At 36.6% G+C, this 24925-nt stretch overlaps 1 protein-coding gene across 10 annotated transcripts in view; it reads left to right on the plus strand.

The window, feature by feature from the left end:
- Nucleotides 1–24925, plus strand: part of EDA (ectodysplasin A) — a 642485-nt gene that overhangs the window by 383167 nt on the left and 234393 nt on the right. For 5 of the 10 annotated variants that reach the window (XM_036932441.2, XM_057495635.1, XM_057495636.1 and 2 more), the window contains exon 2: nt 960–1004. The exons of the other annotated variants lie outside the window; for them this stretch is intronic. In XM_036932441.2, the coding sequence (XP_036788336.2) occupies nt 960–1004 (45 nt within the window). The remainder of the gene's footprint in view (nt 1–959; nt 1005–24925) is intronic. 10 annotated transcript variants of the gene reach the window in all.

The raw sequence follows: 24925 nt of genomic DNA on the forward strand, positions 1-24925 counted from the left end.
TCTCAGCAAACTCTTGAGTACATAAAAACAGTCCCTGCCCATTAGCCAGAAGAGGTGTCTATTGCATTTAAAGTAACTTATACAACTGAATTCAGTGGAAATGTACACTGATAGTGCATATTCATTGTTGATTCCCACTATTAGTAACCACTTTTAATGCTAGAAATAGGCAATGATGGTAATGTTATGTCAAAGTGGTTACTAAACTTAACACTTTTACATAAAAGATATAACCTGTTCTCTCTTCCACTGAACAAGCATACCCTGCATTTCTCAAAAATAAGTACTTCCATGGCAGCCTTGAGTGCATCTGCTCAAAGGAATTTGATATTAATTCTGATGGTTCTCTCCCAAGCCCACATGCCTCCTATGTACCAGTCACCTCTTGCATTTTCGTATTTAAACCAGAGATCTGTTCCAACTGAGTTGCCCTGACAAGATTGTTTCCAGTGTCATAGCCACATTAAGACTAGTATTTCTCTTAGTATTGGGGGTTTGCAGTGCCATTCAGCCAACATTGCCTTTGCAAGGCCACTGCCACCATCCCCACAATTGCCTCAAAGAGAACAGAAGAATCCCACAAATCTTAGGGAGATAGGATAATTTGGCACCCCACTGGAATTGGCCATGTGGGCAACAGGCACTTTTATTGTGTTCTTGCTTTTGCAAACTCTCCAGGGCTCCATAAAACCCCATCTAGAGATTGTTAGCCAGTGACTCCCAGGCTTTCCATGATAGGTTAATAGGAATCAAATTGGTATTCTTTTGGTTTAATTTTCTTGGGATTTTTTTCTTTTGGTGGGTGGTGATTTTGTTACTGAATAGAAAAAGAAGAGGAAACTGTGGCCCTTCTGAGGGTTGGTAGAGTTTTTAGTAGTATTTTTAGCCACAAATAAGTAGCTTTGGAAATCTCTGATCAACTAAACAGTCAAAAACATTTTTCTTAACTCCTTTTGCAGGTTACTAAGTGCAGAAGAATAGATTTCTCCACTGTATTCAAAACAGTAAGTAGGTTCCCTGGTTATAGACAATAGTAGTTGATATATTTCCTCAAAAAGCAACCGGGAAACCCACTCTAGTGTTTGTTGATCAACTTACATTGAAAAAAATGAATATGTACTCCATATATTTCTACTTTAATTACCAAACTTGCTGTTTCTGTGGACAAAATTTCTCTTGCTATTCTTCTTTTACTCCTCACAATTACCTTTCCAGTGCCATTTTTCTTTTACTCCTCACAATTACCTTTCCAGTGCCATCAGTACCTTCAATTTTGAGAATGGAGAATTATCCATGGTAGTAAATGAGGGTGCAGTGCAGTCATCCCAGTAATATGCACAAGATAGCTGTCCTGACTGGCCCCCTGACCCTATCTTTCAGGGAAGGTTGTGGCATTTTCAGTGTTCCTCTTTGTGAGCTCCAGACCAAATCCCAGGCCACCAAAAGCCTTTTTTAGGAGGCTTATCAATCTGTAAGCAGCATCTTAGGAAACATGAGCCATTTCTTTGAGGTTAAATATATTTAAAGTGTGTGTGTGTGTGTGTGTGTGTGTGTACTCATCTGCGTACATTTTCGTAAAGTTGCACAGCCCAGGCTTCTGGGAACCATGTATTCCTGAGTATTCTTAGAAGTAAAAAAGTTAACAACTGAGCTCAAATGAGTGTCACAGCAAGCTGACTCTGGGAATGAGCCCCATTTATGAAACAGAGAGAAGAGTAACAACAAAAGATAGATAAAAACGAATGTATTATAACCCCTCCCAATGGAAAATAATGTTGATTTGGTGATCCCCATTGGATATATTACATGCTTTGATTATTATATTATTTTGTCTGTTTCTTTAACCTTTGTTCATTGTTCTTTTAAAAAGACATTGGGATACTGAGTGTAATTTTAAAAACTAGATAATGCATAAATCAGCTGTGGAAATCAGTTTTAATTGCTGTGGGGAAGTGTCTGATTACTGTTTAATGTTTTTTTTTTACCTTCTGTTTTAGATATGTATGTTATTTCATAAAGCCTGGTACTGATTGCAAAGCTCAGCTGTGAAAGTGAAATTAATAGTATTTTTAAACATGAATGTCAATTTCAAGTATATTTGAAATTATTCCTCCAAAAAATATTTGTACACCATTAGGAATAACTCCTCTGCAGAGCAAGTAACCTTCTTTGGAGAAAATGGAAAGTGGTTCCTTATATGTTATCTCTGAGTAGCCCATTTCCTAGGGCATCATGAAAAACACAAATGTGATCATTAACTCTTCCCCAGTTTGAAAAGGAAAGCACTCAGTTTATACCTTTTCTTATGTAAAATAAAATGTCATACCTTTTAAAAACCAAACCAATAAGAGGCCTTTTTCTGTGCCTTGGACTCACATTTGAGTTTTGAGTTGTCTTGACTTCAGGTTGAGGATTACCGGAGGAAAAGCCAGGAAACTCACCTCCAGTTTCGTGGTGCTTCAGATTCTGGTCTTGTTCCCAATCTGCCTCCTACTACTACCTTTCCACAGTCTTAAAATAGCTGCTCCATGCATTCTGTCTAGGCTTTATAGCTGCATTTATTGGGAAAGACAGGATGAAGTACAGGTCTCCATCTTATCTGAAACCAGAATGCATCTCTTTTTGCTTCAGAGAGTTGATGCACTTTAAAATACGGGGAAAAATATGTCCTTTATATTTACCTTCATTTTAACCATTTCCAAAGATCTTCATTTCTTTGTGTAATTACAAGTTTCTGTCTGAGCATATGTCTTCTGCCTGAAGAAATTCCTTTAACATTTAGTGTAGTGCAGATATTCTTGTAATGAGTTCTCTCAACTTTCATTGTCTAAAAAATTATTTCACATTAATTTTGAAAGATAAGTTTGGCTGGCCATAAAATACTGAATGGCAATTTTTTGGTTTTGTTTTTATTCTTTCAATACTTTAAGGATGTCACTCCATTGTCCTCTGACTTACATAGTTTCTAATGAGAACTAGGCTGTAATTACTATCTTTGATTTCTCAAGAATTATGTCATTTTCTCTGACTGCCCTCAGGATTTTACCTCTGATTTTAAAAATTTTGAATATGTGTTTCTGTGCTTTTTAATAGTATGTATCCTGCTTGGCACTTTCCACACATCTTGGATGTGTAGTATTGTGTCTTTTGTTATGTTTCTAAAACCCTCAGCCATTATTTTTGGCCCATTCTCCCTCTTTTTAGTCTTCTGTGATTCCACTTGCATATATATGACTGATATTGTTCCTCAGCTCTTGGTTGAATACTCTTCTGATTTGTCTTATTTTTCTCTTTGTGTTTCAGTTTGTGCAATTTCTATTGATTTATCTTCAAGTTCACTGATGACTCAGTTAAAGGCACACTTCATCTCTGTTACTGTGGGGTTTCTTCCATGCCTGAGATATCTTTTTAAATTTTACATAAAATTTTAAAATTATTTTAAGATTGGTTGATTTACAAAGTGGTTTTTCAAAGTTTTTCTTTTTTAATTATGCTAAGACAGCATTAGATCTACTCTCTTAACAAATCTTTAAGTGCACAGTACAGTGTCATTAGAAAGCACCAGGTTGCACAGGTCTATAGAACTTAATCCTCTTACAAAACTGAAACTTCATGCCCATTAGAAACAGCTCATTTGCCCCTTCCCACCAGTCTATGGAAAACAACATGCTACTCTCTGCTTCTATGTATTTGACTAATTTAGGTACCTAACAGAAATGGAATCATCATCCTTATTTGTCCTTCTGTAATTGGTTTACTTCACTTAGCATAATGTCCTTCATGTTTATCTCTGGTGTCACATATGGCAGGATTTCCTATTTTAAGGCTGAATAATATTCTATTGTGTGTATATATCATACTTCCTTTATCCATTCATCTGATGATGGACATTTAGTTTGCTTTAACATCTTGGCTATTGTGAATAATACTGCAATGACCAAACAGGAAGAGATTGGATTAAAGATGGTGGTGTGAGAGGAGAGAGACAGAGGCTTCCTCCTAAAACTAGATACAATTAGAAAATATAGTTGGCACAACTAATCCTGAGAGAGCAACAGGAAAGAGGATGGCATCAGACTGCACACACCAGGAGAAAAGAGCAGACCTCACCGAACAGGGTAACATACCAGAGCTGTGGCTCTGTGGGACACGAGCCCTTCCCCCACCCCAGCTCACTAGCAGGAGGAAGAGAAACAGAGCAGGGAGGGAGTGGAGGCCTGGGACTGCTGAATACCTAGCTCCGGAGATCTGCTCTGGGAGCACAAACCTACATTTCATGGTGCTTTCGTGAGATTCGCATGACTATTGGGTTGTAAAGTTAATACAGGAAGAGTTCCTGGGGAGACTGGGATTCTGGCCACTTGTGGAAAGCAGGGATCCATATCCGGCTTCTCTGGGACAAAAACTTATACCTGTGTGCCCGGCCCACTGCCTTAGGCAGTGGAGACAGGCACAGCAGTCGGGAGGCGGGGAACCGCTCTTTCCTCCTCCCAGGCACCAGTACCGCTCCCCTGCAACGCCCGACATTGCTTCAGGGGCTGAGCAGCTCCAGAGACTACAGCTTCTGGGCACTAGAGGGTGCCGTATACAAACATGAAATGCCAAAGGAACCTTGTCCAGAGTAAAATTATTAATACAACTCCCGAGAAAGATTTAAATGATATGGACCTCGTGACTCTTCCTGAAAGGGAGTTCAAAATAAAAATAATCAACATCCTAATGGAGGTACAGAAAGACATCCAAGAGCTCAGGAATGAATTCAGGTCTCAGATCCAATCATTGAAGAGCACGAAGGAGGGTATTAAAAGTAGGTTGGATATGGTGGAGGAGACAATAAATGAAATAGAAACTAGAGAAGAGGAATACAAAGAAGCTGAGGCACAGAGAGAAAAAAGGATCGCTAAAAATGAAAGAATATTGAGAGAACTGTGTGACCAACGAAGCAGAACAATATTTGCATTATAGGGATACCAGAAGAAGAAGAGAGAGAGAAAGGGATAGAAAGGGTCATTGAGGAGGTAGTTGCTGAAAACTTCCCCAATATGGGGAAGGAGATAGTTTCTCAGGCCATGGAGATCCACAGATCTCCCAACACAAAGGACCAAAGGAAGACAACACCAAGACACACAGTAATTAAAATGGGAAAGATCAAGGATAAAGACAGACTGTTAAAAGCAGCCAGAGAGAGAAAGAAGATCACATACGAAGGAAATCCCATCAGGCTAACATCAGACTTCTCAGCAGAAACCTTACAGGCCAGAAGGGAGTGGCATGATGTATTTAATGCCATGAAGCAGAAGGGCCTGGAACCAAGATTATTTTATCCGGCAAGATTATCATTTACATTTGAAGGAGGGATTAAACAATTTCCAGATAAGCAAATGCTGAGAGAGTTTACCTCCCACAAACTATTTCTACAGTCTATTTTGGAGGGACTGCTATATATGGAAGTGTTCCTAAGGTTGAATAGCTGTCACCAGAGGTAACAGAACCACAGTAAAGAAAGTAGAACAGCTAATTACAAAGGAAATGCAAAATTAAATTAACTATCCTCAAAGTCAATCAAGGGACAGACAAAAAGTACAGAATTTGATACCTAACATATAAAGAATGAAGGAGGAAGAAAAAGGAGGAGAAATGGAAAAGAACCTTTAGAGTGTGTGTGTGTAACAGCATACTAAGTGAGTTAAGTTAGACTCTTAGATAGTAAGGAAAGTAACCTGGAACCTTTGGTAACCATGAATCTAAAGCCTGAAATGGGAATAAGTACATACCAATCGATAATCACCCTAAATGTAAATGGGCTGAATGCACCAATCAAAAGACACAGAGTAATAAAATGGATAAAAAAAGCAAGACCCATCTACATGCTGCTTACAAGAGACTCACCTCAAACCCAAAGACATGCACAGACTAAAAGTCAACGGATTGAAAAAGATATTTCATGCAAACAATAGGGAGAAAAAAGCAGGTGTTGCAGTACTAGTATCAGGAAAAATAGACTTCAAAACAAAGAAAGTCACAAGAGATAAAGAAGGAGATTACATAATGATAAAGGGCTCAGTCCAACAAGAGAATATAACCATTCTAAATATATATGCACCCAACACAGGATCACCAGCATATGTGAAACAAATACTAACAGAACTAAAGGAGGAAATAGAATGCAATGCATTCATTTTAGGAGACTTCAACACACCATTCACTCCAAAGGACAGATCCACCAGACAGAAAATAAGTAAGGACACAGAGGCATTGAACAACACAATAGAACAGATGGACCTAATAGACATCTATAGAACTCTACACCAAAAAGCAACAGGATACACATTCTTCTCAAGTGCACATAGAACATTCTCCAAGAATAGACCACATACTAGACCACAAAAAGAGCCTCAGTAAATTCAAAAATATTGAATTTCCGCCAACCAACTTTTCAGACCACAAAGGTATAAAACTAGAACTAAATTGTACAAAGAAAGCAAAAAGGCTCACAAACACATGGAGGCTTAACAACACGCTCCAAAGCAGTCAGTGGATCAACGAACAAATTAAAATGGAGATCCAACAATATATGGAAACAAATGACAACAATAACACAAAGCCCCAACTTCTGTGGGACACAGCGACAGCAGTCTTAAGAGGAAAGTATATAGCAGTCTAGGCATATTTTAAGAAGGAAGAACAAACCCAAATGAATAGTCTAACATCACAGTTATCAAAATTGGAAAAAGAAGAACAAATGAGGCCCAAAGTCAGCAGAAGGAGAGACATAGTAAAGATCAGAGAAGAAATAAATAAAATTGAGAAGAATAAAACAATAGAAAAAATCAATGAAACCAAGAGCTGGTTCTTTGAGAAAATAAATAAAATAGATAAGCCGCTAGCCAGACTTATTAAGAGAAAAAGAGAATCAACACACATCACCAGAATCAGAAATGAGAAAGGAAACATCATGACGGACCCAACAGATACATAAAGAATTATTAGAGACTACTATGAAAACCTATATGCTGCGAAGCTGGAAAACCTAGGAGAAATGGACAACTTCCTAGAAAAATACAACATTCCAAGACTGACCAAGGAAGAAACACAAAATCTAAACAAACCAATTACCAGCAAAGAAATTGAAATGGTAATCAAAAAACTACCCAGGAACAAAACCCCCGGGCCAGATGGATTTACCTCGGAATTCTATCAGACATACAGAGAAGATATAATTCCCATTCTCCTTAAAGTTTTCCAAAAAATAGAAGAGGAGGGAATACTCCCAAACTCATTCTATGAAGCCAACATCACCCTAATACCAAAACCAGGCAAAGAACCCACCAAAAAAGAAAATTACAGACCAATCTCCCTGACGAACGTAGATGCAAAAATACTCAACAAAATACTAGCAGACCGAATTCAAAAATACATCAAAAGGATCATACACCATCACCAAGTGGAATTCATCCCAGGTATGCAAGGTTAGTACAACACCTGAAAATCCATCAACATCATCCACCACATCAACAAATAGATGGACAAAAACCACATGATCATCTCCATAGATGCTGAAAAAGCATTCGACAAAATTCAACAACCATTCATGATAAAAACTCTGAATAAAATGGGTATAGAGGGCAGGTACCTCAATATAATATAGGCCATATATGATAAACCCACAGCCAACATCATACTGAACAGTGAAAAGCTGAAAGCTTTTCCTCTGAGATCAGGAACAAGACAGAGATGCCCCCTCTCCCCACTGTTATTCAACATAGTACTTAAATCCTAGCCATGGCAATTAGACAAAACAAAGAAATACAAGGAATTCAAATTGGTAAAGAAGAAATCAAACTGTCTTGATTTGCAGATGACATGATTTTGTACATTAAAAAACCTAAATCCTCCACTCCAAAACTACTAGAACTCATACTGGAATACAGCAAAGTTGCAGGATACAAAATTAACACACAGAAATCTGTGGCTTTCCTATACACTAACAATGAACTAATAGAAAGAGAAATCAGGAAAAAGAATTCCATTTACAATTGCATCAGAAAGAATAAAATACCTAGGAGTAAACCTAAGCAAGGAAGTAAAAGACCTCTACCCTGAAAACTACAAGACAGTGTTAAGAGAAATTAAAGAGGACACTAATAAATGGAAACTCATCCCATGCTCTTGGCTAGGAAGAATTAATATCATCAAAATGGCCATCCTGCCCAAAGCAATATACAGATTTGATGCAATCCCTATCAAATTACCAACAACATTCTTCAATGAAGTAGAACAAATAGTTAAAAAATTCACATGTAAACACCAAAGATCCCGAATAGCCAAAGTAATCCTGATAAGGAAGAATAACGTTGGGGGGATCTCACTCCCCAATTTCAAGCTCTACTACAAGCCACAGTAATCAAGACCGTTTGGTACTGGCACAAGAACAGAGCCACAGACCAGTGGAACAGAATAGAGACCCCAGATATTAACCCAAAGATTTATGGTCAATTAATATATGATAAAGGAGCCATGGACATACAATGGGGAAATGACAGTCTCTTCAACAGATGGTGCTCGTAAAACTGGACAGCTACATGTAAGAGAATGAAACTGGATCACTGTTTAACCCCATACACAAAAGTAAGTTCGAAATGGATCAAAGACCTGGATGTAAGTCATGAAACCATAAAACTCTTAGAAAAAAACATAGGCAAAAATCTCTTGGACGTAAGCATGAGCAACTTCTTCATGAACATATCTCCCCAGGCAAGGGAAACAAAAGCCACAATGAACAAGTGGGACTATATCAAGCTGAAAAGCTTCTGTACGGCAAACGACACTATCAATAAAACCAAAAGGTACCCTACAGTATGGGAGAATATATTCATAAATGACAGATCTGTTAAAGGGTTGACATCCGAATTATATAAAGATCTCATGCACCTCAACAAACAAAAAGTGAAAAATCCAATTAAAAAGTGGGCAGAGGAGCTGAACAGACAGTTCTCCAAAGAAGAAATTCAGATGGCCAACAGACACATGAAAAGATGCTCCACATCGCTTGTCATCAGAGAAATGAAATTTAAAACCACAATGAGATATCACCTCACACTTGTAAGGATCGCCACCACCCTAAAGACAACAACAACAGATGTTGGCCAGGTTGCTGAGAAAGGGGAACCCTCCTACACTTCTAGGTGGAATGCAAATTAGTTCAACCATTGTGGAAAGCAGTATGGAGGTGTCTCAAAAAGCTCAAAATAGAAATACCATTTGACCCAGGAATTCCACTTCTAGGAATTTACCCTAAGAATGCACCACTCCAGTTTGAAAAAGACAGGTGCACCCCTGTGTTTATTGCAGCACTATTTACAATAGCCAAGAAATGGAAGCAACCTAAATGTCTATCAGTAGATGAATGAATAAAGAAGATGTGGTACATATACACAACGGAATATTACTCAGACATAAGAAAAAAAGAGATCCTACCATTTGCAACAACATGGATGGAGCTATAGGATATTATGCTCAGTGAAATAAGCCAGGCGGAGAAAGACAAGTATCAAATGATTTCACTCATATGTGGAGTATAAGAACAAAGAAAAACTGAAGGAACAAAACAGCAGCAGAATCACAGAACCCAAGAATGGACTAACAGTTACCAATGGGAAAGGGACTGGGGAGGATGGGTGGGAAGAGAGGGATAAGGGCAGGGAAATAGAAAGAGGGCCTTACGATTAGCATGTATAGTTTAGGGGGGGGCATAGGGCGGGATGTGCAACACAGAGAAAACAAGTAGTGATTCTACAGCATCTTAGTACGCTGATGGACAGTGATAGCAATGGTGTTTGTAGGGGGGGACTTGGTGAAGGAGGGAATCTAGTAACCATAATGTTCTTCATGTACTTGTAGATTAATGATAATAAAATGAATTAAAAGTATATTGCTTTGACCATGGGAGTGTGGATATTTTTTTGAGATCCTGATTTCAATTCTTTTGGATATATACCCAGAAGTAGGAGTCCTGTATCATAAAGTAGTTTTAGTTTTAATTTTTTGAAGACCCTTTATACTGTTTTCCATGGTAGCTGCACCATTTTACTTGCCCACGAACAGTGTACAGGATTCCAGTTTCTCCACATTCTCACCAACACTTGTTATCTGTTGGTTTTTGTCTTTTTAATTATAGCCATCCTAACAGGTGTGAAGTTCTCACCATGGTTCTGATTTGCATTTCCATATTGATTAGTGATATCAAGTGTCTTTCATATACCTTTTGGCCGTTTGTATGTCTTGCTTGGAGAAATGTCTATTCAAGCCCTTTCCCCATTTTAAAATAGAATTATTTGCATTTTTGCTAATGTTCTTTATATATTATGAATATTAATCCCTTATAAAATATGTGGATTGCCCATATTTTTCCCATTCTGTAGGTTGCTTTTTAATTTGTTGATTGTTTCCATTGCTGTGCAGAAGCTCTTTAGCTTGATGTAGTCCTACTTGTCTATTTCTGCATTTTTGCTTGTGCTTTTGGTGTCTGAGAAAGCATTGTTTTAAACCAATGTCATGAAGCTCTGCCCCTATTCTCTTCTAGACTTCTTAGTTTCATGTCTTATTTTTAAGTTTTTAATTCATTTTTATGTTGATTTTTATGTATGGTGTAAGATAAGTTTCCAATTTCATTTTTGTGCATGTGGATATCCAATTTTTTCAGCATCATTTGTTGAAAAGACAATCCATTTCCCAGTGTGTGTTCTTTTCACCCTTCTCAAAGATCAGTTGACCTGAATATGCATGGGTTCATTTTGGGGCTCTTTATTCCATTGATCTGTATGTCTGACTTTATGCCAGCACCATACTATTTCACTTACTATAGCTTTATAATATGTTTTGAAATCAGGAAATGTGATACCGTCATCTTTGTTCTTCTTTATCAAGATTGCTTTGTCTGTTTAGGTTCCTTGTGGTTCCATATGCATTTTAGGATAATTTTTTCTCTGTTAACAAATGCCATTGGGATTTTGATAAGGATTGCATTGAATCTGTAGATTTTCTTGGGTAGTATAGACTTTTTATCAATATCAAGTCTTCCAGTCTATGAACATTGATGTCTTCCGTTGATGTTTTGTAATTTCAACATAGAAGTCTTTCACCTTTTTGATTAAATTTATTTCTGAAAATTTTATTCTTTTCTATGCTAATATAAATAGCATTGTTTGTAATTTCAAGATAGCTTTTTGTAAATATAGAAATGCAATAGATTTTGCATATGCATTTTATATCCTGCATCTTTACTGAATTTATTTATTATATCTAACAGTTCTTTCTTCTGGCCTATTTGGGTTTTCTACATATTCGATCATGTCATTGAAAACAGAGATAATTTTACTTATTTTTTCCCAATTTGGGTATCTTTTATTTCTTTTTTTTGCCCAATTGCTTTGGCTAGACCTTCAAGTACTACATTATATAGAAGTAGTGAGAGTGGGTATTCTTGCTTTATTCCTGATCTTAAAGAAAAGTTTTCAGTTTTTCACCATTGAGTATGAAGTTAGCTATGTGCTTTTCATATATGGCCTATATTAAAATTTCTTGAGACAAATGCCATTATAATATAAGTTGGTCATGTGGATGGTATTACCGCATGGAGCATGGAGCCAATGATTCTGTAACATCTTCCTATGTTGACAGATAGTAACTGCACTAGAGGGGATGAGGATTTCATAATATGGGTAACTGTTGAACAACTCTGTTATATATTAGAAACCAACATAAGATTGTGTATCAGTGATACTTCAATTAAAAAAGTAATAATAATGATTTATTGAGACAAATGAAAGTGAAAACATAAAATACCAAAACTTATGAGATAAAAGAAAAGTAGTTCTAAGATGGAAGTTTATCATGATAAATCCCTACACTAAAGAAGAAGAAAGATCTTAAATAAAGTAACATTATACCTCAAGGAATGAGAAAAGGAACAAACGAATCCAAAAATTAGCATAAGGAAGAAAATAATAAAGAGCCGAAATAAATTAAATACAGAATAGAAAAACAATAGGAAAATCATTAAAACTGAAAGTTAGTTGTTTGAGAAGATAAACAAATTAACAAACCCCTTACTAGTCTAAATAAGAAAAAGAGAGAGGACTCAAATGAAAAAACCAGAAAGAAGAGACCTTACAAGAGAAATACAGAATATCATAAAAGACTGCTATGAACAGTTATATGCCAACAAATTGGATAACCTAGAATAAATTGATAAATTCCTATAAATATAAAACCTACCAAAACTGAATCCTGAAAAAATAGGATATCTGAATAAACCAATAATGAGTAAGGAGGTTGAATCAATAATCAAAAACACCCCAACTGAGAAAATTTCAGGACCACATAGCTTCACTTCCAAACATTTAAAGAACTACCAATCTGTCTTAAATTCTTCCAGAAATGTGAAGAAGAAGGAATACTTCTAAACTCATTTTATAAGGCCAGCATTATCCTGACACCAAAGCCACACAAAGACATTGTAAGAAAAGGAAACTACAGGCCAATATCCCTGATGAGCATAGATGCAAAAATCCTCAACAAATTACTGGCAAACTAAATTCAATAGCACATTAAAAGGATCGTACACCATTACACAGTAAGATTTATCCTTGGAATGAAAAGATGATTCAATATACTCAGTCAGTTAATGTGATACACCACACTAACAGACTGAATAATAAAAATTATTTGATCATCTCAATAGATGCAGAAAAAACATTAGACAGAATTGAACACCCTTCCATGATAAATACTCTCAGCAAACCAGTTATAGAAGGAATTTACCTCAATGTAATAAAGGACATATATGTTAGTATGTTTTTTAATATCACATCCATTTTATTCTTTCTTATAGTTTTCATCTCTCTGCTAAAATTTCCCATGTGTCCCGGAATGCACCTTTTTCAGTAAAGTCTTGAACATATTAATTGAAGTTGTTTCATCTCTCTGTAATTTCCTGCATCAAAGCCTAGTTCAAGTAATCATTTTGTCTTTTGTCAATGGGCTATTTTCTTCAGTCTGTATGTGTATACACCTTTTAATGTTTGACTGTGTAGAACAATAGAGATTGACATAGCAATCATCATCTTAAAAGGGGACAGTCATCTCTATGTTCACTATTGTACTTAGTGATCAAAGATTTAAATTGTTGCTACATGTGTTGTTAAATTATATAGAACTACTTCTATTGAAGGATTGTATTTCTCTGCTATGTTTAGCTAATCTTAAAGAATTATGACCTTTTCATGTTGATTTTACTTCAATATGTGTTGACCACAGAACTTTCAGTGTCAAAACAAGTCTTTTAGATACGATGGTAAATATAATGCACCTGTAGTGATAAGTAACTAAATGCAAAGCGACATCTCTGCTGAAATAGCTGCTTGGCCTTACCTGTTATACTTAATATTTGAAACATAATAAATAAAAAGTACTAAGTTGAGAGACACATACATGAAACATTTCCAGTTTGTCTTTGCTCTTTTAGAATTGAGAAATAATCTACATACCATATAATTAACCCATTTAAAGTGTACAGTTAATTGGTTTTTAGTATATCCACTGAGTCATGCAACCATCACCAAAATCTAATTTTAAAGCATTTTCATCTTCCCAACAAAAAACTCCATGCCTATTAAGTGTCATTCCACATTACCATAACTCTCTCTCTCAGCCTTAGGCAACATTAATCTACTTTCTATCTCTACAGATTTGCCTATTCTTGATATCTCATAAAAATGGAATCATTTAAAATGTTGTCTTTTGTGACTGGCTTCTTTCACCAAGCAAATCTCCAAGGTTTGTCCAGGTCATATCATATATCAGTACTTCGTTCTATTTTCTTGCCTAATAATCAGTGTATGGGTATTCCACATTTTGCATATCCATTTATCAGTTCATGGACGTTTGGGTTGCTTTCACCTTTTGGTTATTGTGAATAATGCTCCAGTGAACATTTGTGTACAAGTTTTCTGAGTCATATGGTTACTGTGTAACATTTTTTGAGGAAATGTCAAACTGTTTTCCAAATTGGCTGTAACATTTAACTTCCCCAACAGCAGTGTATGAGGATTTCATATATTGGAGAAATCCAATTTCTCCACATCATCACCAAAATTTATTATTGTCTCTCTTTTCTATTATAGCTATCCTAGTGAATATAAAGTGGTATGTCCTTGTGGTTTAGACTCACATTTTCCAAATGATTAATGATATTACGCATATTTTTCATACATGTATTGGCTACTTGTATATCCTTTTTGGAGAAAAATCTGTTCAAATCTTATGCCCGATTTTTAATTGGTTTACTTGTTTCTTTATTGTAGTAAAACATATAACTTAAAATTTACCATTTTGATCATCAAGAAAACAAAAAGGCAACCTACAGTATGGGGGAATATATTCGTAAATGATTTATCTGATAAGGGGTTAATATCCAAAGTATATCAAGAGCTCATACAACTCAACACCAGAAGAAAAAAAAACCCAAATAACCCAATTAAAAAATGCAAAGAGGACCTGAACAGACATTTTTCCAAAGAAGAAATACAGATGGCCAACAGGCACATGAAAGATGCCCCACATCACTAATCATTAGGGAAATACAAGTAAAAAACACAGTGAGATATCACCTCACACCAGTTAGAATGACCGCTATCCAAAAGGTAAATAACAAGTGTTGCTGAGGATGTGGAGAAAAAGGAACCCTCCCACACTGTTAGTGGGAATGTAAATTGATGCAGCCACTATTGAAAGCGGTATGAAGGTTCCTCAAAAAACTATAAATAGAAATACCATATAACCCAGTAACTCCAGTCCCAGTAATTTGCCTAAGGAAAACAAAATCCCTGATTCAAAAAGGTATGTGCACTTCTATGTTTATTGCCTCATTATTTATAATAGCCAAGACATGGAAGCAACCTAAGTGTCCATCAATAGATTGAAATGGATAAATTAGACATGTTACATATACAAAATAGTATATTATTCTGCCACAAAAAAAGAAAGAAATTCTGCCATTTGTGACAACATGGGTGAACTAAGGGTATTATGCTAAGTGAAATATGCCAGGTGGAGAAAAATAAATACCATATGATTTCACTTACATGTGAAATCTAAAAACAAAACAAAATGAACAAAACAGCATTAGACTCATAGACATTGAAAAGTAACTGATGGTTACCAAGGCAGGGGGGGCTGGGGTGGTGGGATGGATGAGGGGGATAAAGAGGCACTAAACATCAATCATAATGTAAGTTGGTCAGGGTAACAGAAATGCAGCATGGAGAATATAGTCAATGGTTCTGTAACACCTATCTATGTTGTTGCACTAGTTGGGGTGAAGATTTAATAATGTGTGTAACTGTTGAATCACTGTGTTGTATACTTGAAACCAATATAAGATTGTACATCAACTATACTTCAATTTAAAAATTTACTATTTTAACCATTCTAAAGTATGCAGTTTCATGGCATTAAGTACAATAAGTACATTCATATTGTTGTGCAGCTGTTACCACTATCCAAATCCAGAACTCTTTCAGCTTCCCAAATTCTGTACCCATTAAACACCAACTCCCTTTCTCTGCTCTCCTGAGCCCTTGACAATCACCATTCTATTTTCTATCTGTATATGTTTGACTACTCTAGGCACCTCATATAAATGGACTCTTATAATAATTGTCCTTCTGACTGTTTTTTTTCACTTAGCATGTCTTCAATGTTCATCAATGTATCACCTATCAAAAATCCTTCCACTTTAACACTGAATGATATTCCATTGTATGTATATACCACATTTTGTTTATCCATTTATCCATTGATGAACACTTGGATTGCTTTTACTTTTTGCCTATTATGAATCAATTACCTTTTGGCTAATATTCATATAAATATGGTTGTACTAGTATCTGTTCAAGTTCCTTCTTTCCATACTTTTTGGTATATATGCCCAGAAGTGGAACTGAAGGATCATGTGGGCCTTCTATATATACCATTTTTCATAGCACCTGTACTATTTTACAGTCCCACCAGCAATGCACAGAGGTTATAATTTCTCCAGATCTTAACCAACACTTCTTATTTTATGGTTTTGTTTTGTTTTAATAATGGCGATACTAATGGGTGGGAGGTGGTATCTCATTGTAGTTTTCATTTACATTTCTGTAATGATTAGTGATGTTCAGCATCTTTTCAGGTGCTTTTATCGGCTGTTATTATATATTCTTTGGAGAAATATGTACTCAAAACCTTTGCCCAATATTTAATTGTGATTTTTGTCTTTTTATTGTAGATTTCTAAGAGTTCTTTGTATTTTTTGGCTACAACTTTACACAATGGCACTTATCGTTTATCTGTGCCTACTTTGGGAAGCCTACAAGGTCTGAAACAAGGAACCAGTTAATTTGAACTTCCAGCAAAATCACCCTGAGTACAATTCATTAGCTTAGATGTAAAAGCTTCTTCCCTTTGGAATAAACTGTGTTTTTACTCAAATGATGCAGTGTATCAGTTTGCTGTGGCTGCTGTACCAAATAGCACAAACTGGGTTGCTTAAACAGCAGAGATTTCTTTACTCTCAGTTTTAGGACTTGAAAATCTAAGATCAAGGTGTCTGCCAGGTTGTTTTGTTTTGAGGTTTCTCTCCTCCACTTGGAGATGGTCACTTTCTTGCTGCTTCTTCACATGGTCTTTTCTCTCTGTGCACATCCCTGGTTTCTCTATGTGTGTCCTAATCTCTTCTTTTCTATAAGGGCACCAGTCTTATTGGGTTATGTCCTATTCCTAGAGCCTTATTTAACCTAATTACCTGTTTAAAGGCCCTATCTCCAAATAGAGTCACATTCCAAGGTACTGGGGTTTAGAGCTCCAACATATGAATTTTGGGGTGACACAAATCAGCCCATAACCTGTACCACATTATTTCACATATCTTGAAATAATAGTTTTTGAGGGGACTTTGGAAGCTTTAATAACAATCCCTCATTTTGCAGGGTATAGAGACTGAGGCACAGGAAGTTAAGACACTTGCCTAAGGCAAGTCACATGGAATTAGTGGCAAAGGGAAAATTAGAAAACAGGTCCCCTGGCTCCAACTTCCATGCCCTTAACAGCAAACCACGTTGCTCCCATAGTTCATTTGGTTTATTCATTCCTTTGATTCCCCTCCTTCTCCTGACTATTTGGGATAGACTTGGCAAAAAATATAAAATTAGCTATTTAAAAAAATATATTTACCTTCATTTTCCTATATTTAATCCCCTGTGTAACTCACATTTTGAAAAGAAAAAAATTTCAAGATTTTCTGCTTAATTCCTTATCACTTTTCCATTTTATACATACATTTTTCATTCTTGCTTTGAAATAACAGGATTTTCTTCTGAGGTAAATGACCTTGTCCTTGCCTGGCTAGTCAAGGAACTAAATCAAAGGAACCTCAGCCTTTTCTGCCTTCTTGGTATCTGATAGGGAGAAGGATTAGCACAAACCTATGCTTCTTCCCTTTCTTTTGACGTGTCCTTTTTCCTTATAGTGGGAAGTCAAGGCTTCTAGAAACCTTGATATATACCCCTCCTTTCTACTCACCCCCACAAACCCCACCCCCTCCAAGTGTATAAGTATGAACATTGAACTGGTAGTGTAAAAACTGCCTGATTGTTCTTTCTGTAGCCAGAAGTATTTAAACTCAAACCTTGGAACCTGAAAGGAAAGAAAATTCTGAATGCAAATGTACCTTTTCTATGCTTGTAAATCTCCACTCTGTTTATTTAGGGTGAAATATCAAGAGAGAAATAGGAGAAATTTTAAGTTATAAAGTACAGTATCAGAATGTTCAAAAGATTTATTAAAATTAGGTGTACTCTTCCATTTAATCCTTGAGGGTTTGACTTCTACTTAAACTACTGGCAGAAGCTATTTGTCCTCAACAGTCAGTTAGTTACCTCAGTGGACCAGAGAACACTTCCCTTCCTCTTAATTCCCAGTTGCTTGCTTCTTGAGCAATGGGTGTTTAAGGACAAAAGGCCAGTCTTCAAATGAGTCCCTTTGAGTAACATAGCCCCACACTGCCCCTCTCTTACCCTACTGATCACTAAGAGATCCATTTGGTTAAGCTGTGTCCTGTGGAGACTTGAGAGAGGCCAGGATTCATCCCATATTGCCTCTAGTGCAATGTGTCAGAATTTGATCCCATTGCTCATTTATTCAGTATAGACAGAAACACTCGGAGACACTAAAATATTATAGATGCCTATGCCATTGAGGTACAAAGGGCAGTTAAATCCCTATCTGTCAAATAAATCTGTATGGTACCACAGTCTTAATGATTTTGACTCCCCAGGAAATAGGAACATAGGTTAAATTTGATTGGCATGATCTCAGACCAAATGTGAATGGCGGTAGGGTTGTGTGTGTAAAAATATGTCCAATATCATATTAGTTAATAAAAAATTTGGATGTTAGATAAGAAAGCAGTGATTTCTTTTTCAAACTGTATTTTAGAAATTCCTGATTTGGGAGGTAGGGTTTGTCTACATGACTCTAGATTTCCCCCTACCCAAGTCATTTCAACTAAAGTTCTACTTTATGTATCTATCCACATATTTTAGTGTAGTTTAAAACATATAAAGTTCCACATTTTATGTTTTAAATTTTAGTTTTTCTTTAATAGTTCATGTGAACAAAAAATTCCTCACCTTCTAAAAAATCTCCTAAAGTCATTATTATGAAGGAGAATTATTCCAGATTTGTGAATATATTTATATGTAAAAAATCTCAAGTATATCAAGTAAAAATAAATATTGTTATATCCTTAAATAATTTTTAATGAAAAGAATAAAATTGTAACTGCCCTGGTTGCTGTACCTATTACAAGTTTCCTTCACATAGTGACAATTCACGTGCATCATCAGCTTTTCCCTATCCTTTGTTTCCAGCAGTGGGAATAGCAAGGGCCACTGTGTTGTCTGATGTATCTGGAGCCAGGCTCTGATAGAAACACAGTTTTTTTGCTCTCTTTTGGGAGTTACCAAGGCTTGCAGCAGACATTTTCACCCCTGTAATTTGGTGGCTGCCACTCTTACTGTGATTTTTAAGTGTTTTCCTCTATTATGAAGTATAGTTCTGAAGAAGAGCTACTACGTAGTTGGGAGATAAAACTGTTGACCTCTAGTGGATGGTTCCTTTGTGAGATCCTACCGTCCAGTAAGCCACAGAGGAATGTATTGAAGGGAGATATTTGAGAACCACTTCTATTCTTCTCCAGCACTACTGCTCATCACAGGGGTAAAACTAGTTCTGTGGAAGACACACAATGTGGGTACATCTGGTGGGCTGGATTTGCTGTGATGGTCCCATCAAAAGGTCCATGGTAATCATAACAACCAGCAATTGCTTTACCATTGTTCCAGGTTGCCATTTGTAGTGGTCTTTGACTGGTAATCAGCTGTCTTCAGCCTAACAGCAGACCTCAAGTACGTTTACCCAGGCTGAGACATTATCCGAAATACACTATTCCTAGTAGCATAAGCTAAAATTCTAAAAGACCATGTTGTAAACAGGAGAAAGGTCATAATTCCTCTGAGTACTGGATGTTACAATTATTACAGTTTGCATATATACACGTGAAATTTGTTAACTCTTCCTACCCAGTCCATTAATTATTTTCAGACAATTATATAGGAAGTGCTTTCACATGCATTCTTATTTAATCCTTCACACTATCCCTATGAGTTTTAAATTGCCTTCTATTTTCTAGATAAAGAAAGTGAGGCTAAGAGATGTAACATATCATGCAAGACTTCAGAACATATATGCCCTGAAGTATTTGGGACTTAATTGATTTTCTAAACTCCTAGCCTAGTACTTTTTCCTATTACACCCCAGCTCTCTTTGTCACAGAAGCAGTGTGTTATAATGGAGCCAGACTGCCTAGATTTGAACCACAGATAGTTTACTTCCTAGTGGATGTGATTACAAGTTATTAAACCCCTCTGCCAAACTTTCCCTATTTGAAAAATGGGAATAATAATAGTATCTACCTCAAGGTTATTGTGAGGATTAGATGAGTTGGCTTATGGAAAGTACTTGGAACAGTGCCTTCAATAGTCAATGTTATAGTAGTATTTATTGCCATTATTACTTTTATTATTATCACCCTTGTTATATTCAACAGCAGCATTATTGCATAACCTGGTGGTTAAGATCTCAGTCACTGAGTGCAGACTGCCTGGATTCAAATCCATACTCTGCCACTGACTGTGTGACCTTGGACAAGTTACTTTGGTGCTCTGTGCCTCAGTTTCCTCATATATAAAATGCTAGCCAAACAAGGGAGGCTGCTTTGAGTATTAAATGAGTTAATCCATGTAACATACTTAGGCCAACATTCGATGCATGGAACCCCTACTTGCCTTATTCCTAATATCTTGGCTGTAAACTCAGACCCACAAAGTATCTGATGGCATTTGTGTATTGTATATGGCATATGTAATTCATCAGTTCTCTATAGTCTAATTACACAAGCCAGTGGTTTGGTTGTCATGATAGTTCTTTAGTCAGAATGTATTTGTCATATAAAAGTTATTTTTGGTCAATCAGTGTGGTGTGGTGAAATGAGCATTCACTGGAGATCCACTTCTATTACTGAATGGCTTTCCATGTGAAGTTCTGGAGCCTAGTGGAATTATTTTAGCAAGAGTAAGAAATAGTAATCCCCAGTCACCTTCTTTCTCTCTGCTGCTTATGGTGTGATGCTCTACTTTCCAACCTATCCTGCTAAGACAGTGTGATATCACTATATTTACAGACAAAAAATATTTCTACTTTGAAATTGTTTTCCAGTACTATACTGCAAATCAATTGGAAAATGATGTTTACTTAGCAGTTGCTCTAGCAGTAACTTTGCTAGACCCCATTCATTAAGCACTGAAGGGGATCCTATGCTCAGCTTCACTGGCAAACCCTCAGTTTATGGGATGATTTTATTTCAAAAGATCATTTTTTGATTGGTTGTTTGGCAATTGCATGTTTTCTTGTAGCAACAATGTTATTATGGTGGGAAAGATCCCAGATTAGCCCACAAAATTGGATTTAACCTGAGGTAGGACTGAAATTCGGTACATGGAGTTCATAAATCATGTGCAAGAATGCTGTCTCAGTATACTAGTAATTAAAGCAAAAATGTAATTGAATAAGAAGTGGCACCTTGAATGCTAAAGGATGAGAATAGCAGAGTTAATTACAGGTTGAGGAGACAGATGGAGGCTTTGGGAGATTCTTTCGGAAATGTACTTCTCAGTACTTTCAATGGACATTAGATGTTGATGGCACAGGTTTTAAGTCTAATTTCACTTCAAAAAGACTGGCTTTCCTCTTCCTTGCTATGGGTATCTCACTGATAGTGCTCTTACAACTATCCGCCATGATTACAGTCATTTGGGGTTGACGAAGAGAAGAAAGAGACTGAGAGACAAGTTATCTTGAAATAACTGGGCAAGAGAAAGAGGAAGAAAGAGCAATTTAAAGGTGGTGGTATGGGTACATGACAGAATATGTGATTGCTTAAGGTGGAGTTAACTAAACACAGTGAGTAATGACAGAAATGAGAGTTCAGCTTGTGCGCAGGATCCCAGTGAAAACCAAGCAAGTGGGAAGATTTCCATGATACTGCGTGTATCCCTGATAAATTATTTTTAACTTCTGTTCACACATTCTCCCTGTACTGTAGTTCTTCATGTGTGTCCTATCTCCCCTGCTAGACTACGCTTGGAGGGCAGAAATGATTTCTTATTCTCTGCTTCCAACAACACCTAGCACATAGTAGGTGTAGAACACACCGTTTGTTGAAATGAAATCAGATGTAATCTCACAGCTGAATCCATTTGCTTTTTATTTGACCAGGGCATTAAAAAGCTATAAAATTGTGTCCTCAACTATCATGTGGTATGTAGTCCTAATATTTGGCATAATTCAAAATTGTGATATCCCAAATAGAGAATGGAGAATCCATGCATGAATTGTCTGCTTGGTTATAGACATATTCTTTTCTCCCCATTTCAAGGGTGACACCTTTTACTCATCCCTTCTTTCTCCATCTCCCCGACTTGAGCAGAGTCTGGTCAAATGGAAATTGCAAACACTATACATAGAGCATTGGAGGCTCCCTGATTGACAAAATCTCTCTGGAGATAGTTTTATAGCTTCCCTCAGAAACACATAAGCAATGTGCTGGTTCCAGAGAGGTAGTGTAGAGTTTGACTAGTGATTCTTTGTCTTCCTCTTTGCTTTTTGTTCTGTTTGACCCCTACACTGATTCATTCCTGGTGGAGACAAAGCCACATGCTGAACCATGGGGAAGTTTGTAATGCAACAAGCTGCTCCCAAATTTAAATATTGCATGTTGGGGCAAAGGCAGAGTTCCTTTTCCTCTAAAGCTATTACATTAAAAAAATTCTGTTTGATATTCAGAGTTATTTGATCTGGCAGTTTAACAACTGTTGATGTTTTAATTGCTTCTTTAAAGGATTTCATCTACATTTCTAGGTTTATTTTTATTTTACTCTGAAGGAATGTCAATATTAGCCATCACTTTGCCCAGTAAGTTACCATTGCAGGATCTTGGAGTAAAATCCAGTAATCACTGGAGCTGGTAACTTCAGACCCTGCTGAGAAATTTGGCAGTTTCCCTTTTCCTTGAGAGGCATCTCTTCCCATGGAGCTAGAAGTCATTTATATTTCTGAATCAGTTTTGTGTGGGTGTTGTACCTTCAAGATCAGATTCTATGCAAGATTGAGGTCATTCTATTCTGGGTGAAAGAGGAACTTTAAGTCACTCTTAAATCAGATAAATGTACAGTTCTAAGATGTGCTACCAAGAAAGACTTTGCTTATAAACTCTTAGGATCTTAACTTCATTTTTACTTGCCTATTCATTTTCTTCCAAGACCAAGTAGAATACTTCATGTGCATACTACTTACATGTATGCAACTAGTCATTCAAATTCTCTGAACAAAACTACTTACATTCAATGCTCTTGAGATGAAAGGGTCTTCTGAGATCATCTAGTCTAGCCCCCTCTAAGTGCTTTAACTTGTATTCATTAATAAAAAGAGGGTTGGTTGAGCTCACATCTTTATTATTTTGTTATATATCCTTTGAATTATTCCTAACCAGAAATGTTTATTAAGCGCTTACATGCTGAGCCCAGTCTGAAGCAATTTGCTTCAGAAGGCATGGTTCTTGGAGTTGTGTAGCTCACATGCTAAAACCAATGGCACTGACATACTACATACTGACTTTCACAGTTTCTCTTCTGAAGTTCTTTACACTCCCTCACCACCCCCAACCCTACCCCCACATGCATACATTTTGAGGAGATGAAAACAAATCTCTTAAATATTTATGTTTTTGCTTTGAAGCAGCACTGCCAGAAGAGGCTTCCTTTTGCAGAATACACTTTATCCTTGTCAGGGATAATCAAAGGTTAAATGAGAGGACCAGCCAACTGATTGATGAGGGGGACACTGGATAGATTGGTTGGGGAGAAGTGGACTTAAGCACTGGGTATGTTATTCGCCACCCATTATATTTCTCTGCCTTTACCCGTTCTTCCCAACACTAGGACTATGACTTTATAATACTTAAGACTTTATACTTACATACTTTAAACTTGTACAATACTATCGACACCCTTTTTGGGAAATGGAACCAATTACTACATTAGCTGTCTGGTTCCTCCTCTAGGAAAAAAAAACTGTTTAAAACTCAGAAACTTCCAATGAAGCTCCCAACCTTTTCTACTGATCATTACTTGTGCCACTTTTACTAGGCTTAATTAAGGTCAGACTCTTATTTAGTTGTGACTTTATAATTGTAACTCTGGACTCTTTTCTTCTTGGAATCCCTTTGCAATAGATAGCACTCAGTCATTCAAAATTTAAGAGACTGCTACCATGTGGAGAATTTCATAAAATAAGCTTGGTAGATAGAAAATTACATGTACACAGTATGATGTTAGAACCTGTTCTTGCCTCGATCACCTTTACTGAGTTGACCTCTGTCAATGTTGACCCACCCTAACCCTTTCCAGCCCAAGTGTTGTTGTTTTATTTCCCTTGACTTCACTAGACTGTATACTCCATGAGGGAGGAGACTACCCTGTCTATCTTACTTATTGCTATAAATCTGTATATCTCATATGCCTAGTGCAATCCTTGGCACATAGAAGGTACACAATAAATATTTACTGACTGAATTAAGCAGTCCATACTCTTATCCTAGTTCCCATATTTGCTTCTACCACTGGTCTAGATAGAGTCCTCTGACTGAACTCTACCTGTTTATTGATGAAACAAGGTCCTCTGTGGCCCTCTATTTATCTTTGCATGCATACTACACCCCAGCAACCCTCAACTACTGTCCTATTTCTAATGGCAATATTTCTTTAATCATCTACTCTTGAAACTCTTCAACAGCCCTCTCTCTTCTCACACCAAATTTCTCATCCTTCATTTCTGATTCATTCTTTCCTTTACTTATTGTGCACTGTTTTTTCAAGATTGTCTGGGTTCAAAACTTTTCATGCAGTATATCATCCTTGTAGTCAGTCTCCTGCTTAATCTCCTATAGTACACAAGTTTATATTTACACTTTTATTTGTGTGATCAGAGCTAACTCCTTTCTGCCCCCTAGAAGAGCTACCCTAAGTCACAAACAGTAGGAAAGATCTTTTGAGCACAAGTACACAAAGAAACAGGGTAATTCCATTTTTTAAAAGCAATTTTTAAAATATCACATTGAGGTGATGGTATGAAAGTACTTTCCTGAAGTTAAATTTGCAAGTGTCTGTCTTCCTCTTCTCTCTTCTGGATATCACACTGACACATCTGC

Source organism: Manis pentadactyla, chromosome X (genome assembly GCF_030020395.1).
Source record: "Manis pentadactyla isolate mManPen7 chromosome X, mManPen7.hap1, whole genome shotgun sequence".
Lineage (NCBI taxonomy): Eukaryota > Metazoa > Chordata > Mammalia > Pholidota > Manidae > Manis > Manis pentadactyla.